Source organism: Lucilia cuprina, chromosome 4, assembly GCF_022045245.1.
Source record: "Lucilia cuprina isolate Lc7/37 chromosome 4, ASM2204524v1, whole genome shotgun sequence".
NCBI classification, from domain to species: Eukaryota; Metazoa; Arthropoda; class Insecta; order Diptera; family Calliphoridae; genus Lucilia; species Lucilia cuprina.
Window position 1 is genome coordinate 58,737,413 of NC_060952.1, and position 10,600 is coordinate 58,748,012.

The 10,600-nt window shown below is 38.6% G+C and overlaps 1 protein-coding gene across 1 annotated transcript; it reads left to right on the forward strand.

The window, feature by feature from the left end:
- Positions 1-695: 695 nt before the first annotated feature.
- Positions 696-1,811, forward strand: LOC111689753. The gene has a single exon (XM_046947844.1). It carries the CDS (start codon positions 843-845, stop codon positions 1,809-1,811), a length of 969 nt encoding a protein of 322 aa, XP_046803800.1. The 5' UTR covers positions 696-842.
- Positions 1,812-10,600: the final 8,789 nt, after the last annotated feature.

A 10,600-nucleotide genomic window follows, 5' to 3' on the forward strand; every position in this document is an offset into this window, starting at 1 on the left:
AAATTGTTATATGTTCTTAAAGAAATTTTTATTTTATTAATAAAAGAGTTAAGACACATTTTGGGCAAAAAAACCTTTTACCACGACTGGCGTAGATTTTGCAGGACCTTTCGATATTAGATATTATACGGGCCGAGCTTGTTTGATAACGAAGGGTTACGTTTGCGTTTTTATATGTTTTGCAACGAAAGCAATCCATCTAGAAGCTGTTAGTAGTCTGTCTACTCCTGCATTCTTAGCGGCATTCTCTAGATTTATATCTCCTCGAGGTTGTCCTCAAGATATGTATTCGGATAATGGGACTAACTTTGTAGGTGCATCAAAGGCATTGAAAACAGAATTTCGAACTTTTCTTCGTGAAGTTGATAGCGAAGTTCATTTAAAATATGCACATCAAGGTGTTAATTGGCATTTTAACCCTGCTAGCGCTCCTCATATGGGAGGGTTATGGGAGGCAGGAGTCAGAAGCTTTAAATATCATTTCCGTAGAATTGCTGGTGGATTGAGGTACATTTTGAATCAAAAGAGTTAAGGCTTTGAATCAACGTTTATGTACTATATGGAAAGAAGAATATCTAAAAGATCTTCAAAAGCGGAACAAATTGAAATTTGCGAGAAAAGATTTACAGATTGGTGATATGGTCGTGATTCGGGAAGATAATCTGCCGACAAATGAATGGCGTATAGGTCGGGTAGAGAAGTTACATATGGGTAAGGACGGCCATGTTAGAGTTGTGGAGCTAAAGACAGCACGAGGCTCCATAGTGAGACCAGTTGTGAAGCTAGTGGTTCTTCCAAGTGAATAATATTTAAGTTTTCCCACAACTATTTACAGACACCTCATGGTTAATCGTAGAGATCGTGCTGAAGGTCATCGCACCTCAAATCTGATTTGCCGGATTTGTCTAAAACGTCACCCTTTACGGTATTACAAAAAGTTTTTACAGGTGGACTACGAAGAGCGAATGCGACTGGTCTCCATCTATCGCTATTGCGCGGGCTGTTTGGCTCATGACCATACTTGGCGGACGTGTGAAAGTACGAGCCGATGTGAACGTTGCGGTGATATGCATCACACGTTATTACATAAACCAAATATAAGAAATATATCGGCTAACAAAAGGACTAGACATCAACGAAGATTTAATAAAGATGGCCGTGAAAATTCATCTAGAGGTCGACGATTGGATGGTGGTCATGAGAGCGAGAGACCTAATACGTCTCAAGCCCTGGTTTTAAGTAAAACCCAGGACCGTAACGCTCGTCGCAGACGAAACAAAAAATTCAATGCGATTAAAAGGAGTACCGTCGCAAGAACCGTGTATGTGCCGAATATCCACGACTCTATATTATTGAAGCCCACAGTGGTTTTAAATATAGAAGCAAAGGGCCGTTTTATCAGTGTGAGAGCCATATTAGATGCTAATTCGGATATTTCCATCATATCGGAAGAGGTAGCTAATAGAATATCGGCACGCAGGATTCATGTTGACAACAAGGAAAAGTGCTTAATTAAAATTAACGGTAACCACGGTTCTAGCTCTACAATAGAGATTTACTCTGAAATCAAGAGGAGTTTTAAGATGATACTACCACCCAGATCTGTCGATGATAGGATTCTGGAAGAATTCCCAGGGTTGCAATTAGCAGATCCTAATTTTAATATATCCACTCCGGTAAACGTACTATTGGGTGGTGACGTTTATAGCAGGGTAATAAGAAATGGCATTTATGGAGGATCATTCGGCAAACCATTGGCACAATTTACGATTTTTGGATACATTATTTCATTTTATTCAGTTTTTGGCTAAGGTCCGCTACAATGGATTGATTACGGATTTAATGACAACGGAGTCATAACGATTACATGTTATATGAATATAACCTGAAATAAATGGATTGAATTTTGGAAATGTATTTTGCTTCTATTTGTTTCTTTTTTTCCTATTTTTTATAGAATTTTATGAAGATTACACTAAAATCATGCTCTATAAGTTGCTATGCAGCAAGGCCACCGGGATGTTCAAGTTTGAAACGACGACCCATCCCTGGTATGCGACACCTAGTGAAGCTGCCAAAACCTTGGGAAAAAATCATTAGATAAGGGCGTTGCGGTCATCAGCTGGCTTATTTTAAGTTTATTATTCGCATAGATTTAAGTTTGTATAGTTCTTGGCAGACCGAGGTATTCGGTTTTTGATCATCGTAAAGTAAAGTTCATTTTGTAATTAATATATTTTAATACTAAATTTAGTTTGAATTTGATTAGGAAATATAATAAATTGTGAACAAAACTAGTACGAAAAAACAAACAAAGGGAAATTTCATTTGTTTCTTGAAATAAAATATATCCACGATTAAAATTTAAACCATAACCTTGTAGGTTTTATTTGATAGCCACAACTCTATCTTGGATTTTGGATAACTCCTCCATTACAACAAACCCTGAGCTAAACAATACTTTTATAGTTTTCATGTTATAACACTCGTTTATATATCTTTTTTTTGCATTATAGTTGCCATTTGTTTTGGTATATAATTTATTGAAAATGTATTTTTAGAAAATGGCAAATTAGATAGATCGGTAGAATTATTTTTTCACCTTTAAAAACGCGGTAATTTGAGGTTCCGATATGGTTGCAAATAACATTGACAGTTTTCATTCTATGACAGTTATTTATGCATCATTTTAAAGCATTATGATTGTACCTTAATTTGGTATATTATTTGTGGCATAATGTGTTCTTCTAAAATAATGTAAATTTGATGGATCGGTAGAATTATAAACGCTGTAATCTGAGGTTCCGATATTGTTGCACTTAACTTTGGCAGTTTTCGTGCTAGGACAGTCGTTTATGCACCATTTTAAAGCACTAAAATTGGCATTTGTTTTGGTATATAATTTATTGCATAATATATTTGAAGAAAATGGCCAATTGGATAGATCGGTAGAATTATCCGCTATGGTTGCAAATAACTTTAAAAGTTTTCATGCTATGACAATCATTTATGCATCATTTTAAAGCATTATTATTGCACTTTAGGTTTAGGTTGGTAAGGGTTATACACCGTAAAAACGGCGTATATCCAATCAGAGACCATAAGGTCCATTGTGATTCCCTTCAAAAACGTGAAGATACAAAACAGCGAAGACAAAAACGCTACAACAACACAAGAGAGAAAGAAAATAGGTAAAGAGGAAATGTGGATAGATAGCAAACAAAACGGACACATAAATAACCATAGATTAAGTCCCGCAATTTCCCCCAGTTCGCCTTAGAACCTATTCCCTAACCTTTTCAGCCTGAAGTTTTGTATCCTAGGACATTGGCAGATAATATGCTCGATCGTCTCTACCTCCTCCTCATCTTCGCATAACCTGCAATAGTCCGGTATACTACTGTTCCACTTACTGACAAGGGTTCTAACTGAGCAGTGTCCGGTTAGAAACCCTATCAGAAACCTTAGACTGCGTCTTTCCAGTCCTATAAGTAATTTGGTAGCACCCATATCGAGTTTTGGCCACAGGGCCTTTGATATCTTGCAATCCAATAAACTTTTCCAGGACTGGTTAATGATGTCGCACATTCTTTCGAATATCATCCTATTATAGTGACAAATGGGTGGTTTTACATCCCTGTCATCTATATCAAGATTCGAACCCAGTCTAGCTAGTTCGTCCGCAACCTCATTGCCCTGCACATTACAATACTCTGGCACCCAACACAATCTAATGACAAATAGTCTCATAATGTGCCTCAGGGCATTTCTATAATCCACAACTAGGCGCGAATGTACCCAATGCTATAAGAGCAGCTTGGCTATCAACATAAATTGTCACAACCGACCCCGGATCGATATTATTCCTTATCAGTTCCGTCTCTTTCCAGATCTCTAGGATCTCTGCTTGGAAGATACTACATTCGTCAGGGAGTCAAAAAGACCGTTTTATGTTGATATCAGCACCCGTGCCGGTATCCATCTTGGACCCGTCAGTGAAAACTGCACACCCACCAAATAGTCTGTCGGGTACAAGCCAATCATCCCTAGTTGGAAATTCTATCAAAGGTGTTTCCCCGAAGTCTAGGGTCGTGATATCATAATCCGTAATTCCATGACGGAAATTACCTTGATCAAGCAGACCTACTTCGTAAAAATTTTTGTATGATTTTCGAGCGAAGGTTTCACTAACGAAGACTCGTAGAGTCTTAGTAGATTCCTAGCCGCCACACCCGCTATAAAATGTTCTATAGGTGACAGGTTCAGAATGATGTCCAATGCCGCTTGCAGAGTACTTCTAATGGCACCAGTGATACCAATGGAGGCACACCTTTGAGCTTTATTGAACAACTTCCTGTAGCTGTCCTTTTTCAATGTCTCCCACCAAACAATACAACCAACAGTTAGAATAGGCCTGACAACCGATGTGTAAATTTAATTTACCATATCTGGTTGCAGACCCCAATTCTTACCTATGGAATTCTTGCATTTGTAATAGGCATTGAGACTTTTTTCATTCTTTCCTGAGAATTTTCCTTCCATGACAGCTTGCTGTCAAGGAAGACTCCTAAGTACTTAGCTCCTCTAGATAAACCTAATTCGATTAACACCCAGTTCCTTGTCCTTCGCCCATGATGAGAGTTCACCCAGTGTAGTTTCCATAATGTCACTGATCGTGGATAGAAATTTTCCTTTGACCAGTATCACTTCGTCGTCTGCATAGGCAAATATCTTCCTACCCTTAGATTCAAATAGCCTTACGATACCGTTAACCGCTAGTAGCCACAGAAGAGGAGATAAAACACCCCCCTGTGGTGTCCCCCTGGTAACCCTTCTCCTGATGCAATGATCCCCTAGGGTAGAATTAATAATTCTGCTGCTAAGCATGCAGACTATCTAGCTCACCAGAAAATCCTGAACTCCGAGCTCTATAAGCGACTCCCTAATAGCCTCAATCCTTATATTATTGAAGGCTCCCTCAATATCCAAAAACGCAGCCAGAGTATAATACTTATTCTTCAAGCCGTGCTCTACACAACTTACCACCTCATGCAGTGCACTCTCAACAGATTTACCCTTAAGGTAGGCATGCTGAGCGCCACTGATGAGGCGAGTATCAATATTGCTCCATAGATGTAGATCCATCAGTCTCTCAAGTGTCTTTAAAAGAAAAGAAGACAGGCTGATAGGTCTAAAATCTTTTGGTTTTGAGTGGCTTGCCTTACCGGCCTTGGGTATGAAAATAACCCTAACCTCCGTCCACCTCTTTGGTAAATACCTACTACCAAGGCATCTCCTAAATATCTTCAGCAGAAGATATATAGCGTCATGAGGTAAGTTCTTTAGTAGAGCTGGAAATATGCCATCCGGAACGGGTGACTTAAAAGGGTCGAATAAATTAACCGCCCATACTAACTTTTTTCTAGTGACTATCTCCTCTATGCAACTGTAGGTGCTACTTGGCGCCACAGACTCGAAGTCCCGTTGGTCGTCAAACACATCTACAGTTGCGAGACAAGCAGGAAAATGTGTCTCCATTAGCAGAGCTATAGTCTCAGAGCTAGACTCAGTCCATAAGTTATCACTCCTTTGGATATACCCTATGACCTTCAGGTTCTTAGATAATATCCTTCGGAATCTTGATAACTCATTGACATTGTCTATGGATTCACAGTATTGAGACCATGAATTCCTTTTAGCACTTTTGAGATCCGCTTTATACCTATGGAAGCACAATTTATAGTTGTTCCAGTCATTCGCTCGATCTGTAAGCCTTGCCCTATTGGACAATTTCCTAACAGTCGACCATCTGATCCAGGACTTACTATCCACAGCGAATCGAAAGTCCTTGCCAGCATTCTCCTTTCATACCAGTGAGTTCACATGTCTCCATTGGTCTGTAAGAAGAATACCATTCTCTATGGCTAATACTGCCAGTATGGTTTGCACCGTTCTCACGGGTGGTGGAATCCACACTGTCACTATTGACCGTAGCGGCAGTTCGGAAGCCTGTATCACCTCAAGCTTTGCTGCTGGGTTAATGTCGCTACATTGCCAATTGCCGATTTTAAGAATTCCAGGGAGTTCTTGTTACCGCAATTGACAATCTTCACGCCCTTAACTTAACTTTCTTTCGGATAAAGAGGGTTGATCATCCCCAGATCTGGCTCTCTTAATTGTCTCCTTGCGACCTTTAGGAGCGCCAGCCGGGGATGGAGCAGACTTCTTCGTTGTGCTGCGTGACTTTGACACCATTGGTCCGATCACTACCGGAGCCTTTTTCCTTATTGACGTCCTTACGGAGGTCAGTAAGAGAGCGGGCCGGAAGTTTACCGGTCCTCTTTACCTGGTGTCGTGTTCACCTTGGAAGGTTTTTTGGGTGGTAGACCTATGAACTCCGCAGCTCCGAAGACATGAGCGCATCGGTTTTCGGAATACCACCCTCTTTGCCTTTTGGCAGACTGCAGGTTGATGTTGCTATCGACCCATCTTTCTTTTGTGTTTTAGCCGGCTTGATAGCAGCAACGACCTGTTGTCTCCAGAGAGTGGACCAACCCAGAACGTCACTGACGGGGCCCTATATTCTCTCGAATTTAGCGACGCTTTGTCGGTGCCTTCTGTGTAGGAGCCTCTCCCTTGACGAGAACAGAAAGGCGAGAGATCGCAAAGTCCCGTCCCTGGCCTTCTCCTCCTTCGCCTGTATCATTAATATCTCGTGGAGGGGCACTTGGCTTCTCCTCCACGGCCACTTGCGAACGACCTGTGGACGGTCTTCTCCCAAATGTCCCCTTTAAATCCTCTTGGGCTCTTTAGCAGGGGACGTTATCTTAACAGTCTGACTGTCAGCAAGCTCTTCGTCAGACAGAAATAAATTCCCCAGCTTCTATGTGGCACTAGTATCACCAAATGAGTCACTTGAAACCTCTACAAGACCCTCCACGTTTAAGTCGGTCAGTACCTGACCTTCATGCTCAACAATTCTGGCATAGAGATTTGTAAGGGTAACGTCTCCGTCCTCCTATGTACAGTCCAACTCCCTAACATCCTCGTTGACCGTGACGTCCGGACTGTCTCTCCCTAACAGGTCGACCACCCATTCCGTCGTGTCCCTACTCTCCTCCTTGTTTATTTTTCGTTCTGGTTTCTCTATTTTGAATCCCACGAGTATGCACGTTCAAACGGACAATACACGCAGAGAAGGCGTACGTGGACTAGGCAACTACATTACAACAGCGCTTTACCATGAAGCTGAGGGGAGCTGTTAGCAACTAGCCTAAAAGGGCCATCCAGGCCTTTGGCACTGCTACCACTCACCTTGACCTTAAAAGTGCATATATAAGTCATGATAGAAGGAAGTAGGATTGACAGACACGTACCACCATTACTATCTTGACAAGATGAGTAACCCTTAGTTATACACTTCTTTGCAACCATAACTTCCTGTAGCTAGATACCAGAGCATTAGTCACAGTAAGTTATGGTCACTATGTGTACTTAAGCCCTCGCATCACGACCAGATAGTTACCCTTGGCGAAGGATGATTGCACTTTAATTTGGTATATAATTTGTAGCATAATGTGTTCGTCTAAAAACTGGTCAATTTGATGGATCAATAGAATTATTGTTCTATGTGTAAAAACGGGGTAATTTGAGGTTCCGATATGGTTGCAAATAACTTTGACAGTTTTCGAGTTAGGACAGTCGTTTATGCACCATAATGTATTTTAAGGAAATGGCCAATAAGATAGATCGGTACAATTATATTTACAGGTTTAAAAACGCGGTAATTTGACAGTTTTCATACTATGACAGCCATTTATGCATCATCATAATGTGTGTTTTTACAAATATTTTGATTGATTGCACAGTGGGGCAGAATCGAAATTTTTTGGAAATAAATCTGGCATTTCTAAACGGCTGATCCGATCGGGATAAAATTTGGCGTGAGCGTAGCCAATTATTCGAGAATTCGAGTTTAAGTTTTGAAGATGAACCCTGCATATGCCCCAGGGATAGCGCTGTGGCGGCTCAAAGTAGGGTACCTACGACATATAAAATTTTTAAACTCGTGCCATTCGACGGGATCTTGAAAAAACATGCATAGACATACAACTTATCTCTTATAATATCCGAGTTATAGGCATTTAAAAATATAGTGATACAAAATTCACCATACCTTGGTCCGCCTCTTTTTTGAATACCGCAATTTTGGACCAAATGGACTAAATTTTTTATTGTTAGTTAGACAACAAAATTTCCAATAATATACAAAAATTTCAGATCAATATCATTAACAGATCCAAAAATATACGTTTTTTAATTTAAAAATTCAAAAAATTTTAGATTTTTGCCGTTTTTTTGCCAAAAATGTGTCTTAACTCTTTTATTAATAAAATAAAAATTTCTTTAAGAACATATACAATTTTATAGTTTTCTAAAAGGTATCTTTATGCAGAACGCTTTGGTAAAAAACTTGTCCTATTTTTTGAAAATGTTGCCACTGCGTCCTTCCGAATATGACCTATTTTTTTTTATCAAAACTTCAACTTTGGGCGACATGTTCTAAAATCCCAAAGGTGGGATCAGAAAACTGAAAGCAGTTTTGAAAACCTCAATATGTTTTCTATTTACTCCAAAAGTATTTTCCCAGCCCTGAAATAAATGTGGACCTATAGGCAAAAAAGTAAAAATCCCATTTTTGGGATTTTCATTCTTATTTTTGGGAATTGCGGGATGCCCTTTGACCTTTTCATTTTTTTTTTGCATTTTTTTATTTGAAGTGATAAATTTAACAAGCGTTGAAAATTTCACTGAGTTTTGTTCATAAATAAAGATTTTGTCATATATTACACATTTGTTTAATTTCTAAAACTATGATTTATATCAAAATTTTAATAGGGTCGCAGATAGCTAGAGCAATTTAGTCCATATTTATCCCTCAATATCATTCAAAAGGGCCAGAAAGAATTGAAGACATTTCAAATTATATAAAAACTACATATAAACTACATAGTAGACAAGTAGACAAAACAGGCATATCAAAAATTGAAAACTTTTTGATATAAAAAGTAAGTCTGTGGATGGAAATCAAAAGAAATTTCGATTAAAATTTTGTAGTTGGATGGAAACTACTACGGAAATCTCAACTTACAACACATCAACAGGAGCGCCTTGCAAGTCATACGAAGACTTATGTTCAAGGTCAAAAAAAGAGGGTCACACAAAAAATTTTTTCAATCTCAAATGGAGAAATTGCTGATACATTTAACGAAATGCTGAAAAAGGAAAACCAACCTATGGATGCGTACATATTGCAACTATTCTTCCTAATGCATCACCAAAACGACTTAAGCGAATTGTGGAAAGTATACCAACTGCAACATCACAATCAAATTTTACTGAAGAGGAAGCAATACCGCTTATGTTGGAACTGGGTCTCAGTCGAAATAAGTACCAAATATTAAGGAAAGCTCTGCATGAAAAAGGACACAATATATTACCATCATACAAGGCGATCCAGGAAAAAAACAAACTATCCTACCATCACATATTGCTGTTAATGATGTGGAAGCTTGTATTGATATATCATCTTTGCTCGAAAACATAGCATCAAGAATTGTGTCTGATTTTTCAGAAGACCAACTAAGGGATGTGACGGTTTATCAGCACTTCCAGAATACAAACAAGCTTGTGGAAGTCGGACATTAGCAGACTACAAAATTGTATTTATGTCATCATTAGTGCCATAGTTCATATTCCCGTAATCCATCATCGTCAAGCATCGGAAATTCATAATGAGAAAAAGTTGTTATTCTCAAATATAAACAAAACCTGAAGTATTAATGAAGAAGTCCTGTCTTTCGGAATTTCACAACTTCATGCCAGAATACGATTTTTGGATTACTTTTTACACATAGCATACGACCTCAAATATAGAATTGTGCCAGAGAATCTTACTAAATCAACAAAAAATAATGAAGAATTGAAAGAACTGAGAGCTGCGGAAAAAAGCAGAATCCAAGAAGAATTTAAAGTTCAGATGGGATTAAACATCGACAAACCACTTCCAAGTTCCGGTAGTACAAATGACGGTAATACGGCGAGAAGGTTTTTTCGTGATTTTGAAATTACTTCAAAAATAACTGAAAAAAATAAAATAACGACAAGGAGTTGCTTCGAAGAGTTAACACTATTTTAATGGCACTGAATAGTAAACATAAAATTAATGGAAATCGATTTGGGGAATATACATCTGAAATTTCTAAATTACTTGTACCTCTGTATCCATGGAGGGAACTAACACCAACAGTACATAAAGTATTGTGTCATGGTCAAATAATAATTGAATCGAATATTCTTTCACTTGGAGAGTTAACAGAGAAAGCCCAGGAAGCGAGGAATGGAGATTTTAAGCATGTTCAATTATTCAGCTCAAGAAAATGCTCCAGGCAATCACAGAATGAAGACATTTTTAATAGTTTACTTCTATCTTCTGATCCTGTTCTTTCAACTATGCGAAAAAGATGGATTTGTTATGAAACTCTATCATCTCAAAACAAGAAAGATTTAAAGGACTTATATTACCTTCAGGATATGTATA

Bases quoted from the DNA above. Each gene is read 5' to 3' on its own strand.
- LOC111689753 (XM_046947844.1), top strand. From the start codon at position 843: ATGGTTAATCGTAGAGATCGTGCTGAAGGTCATCGCACCTCAAATCTG.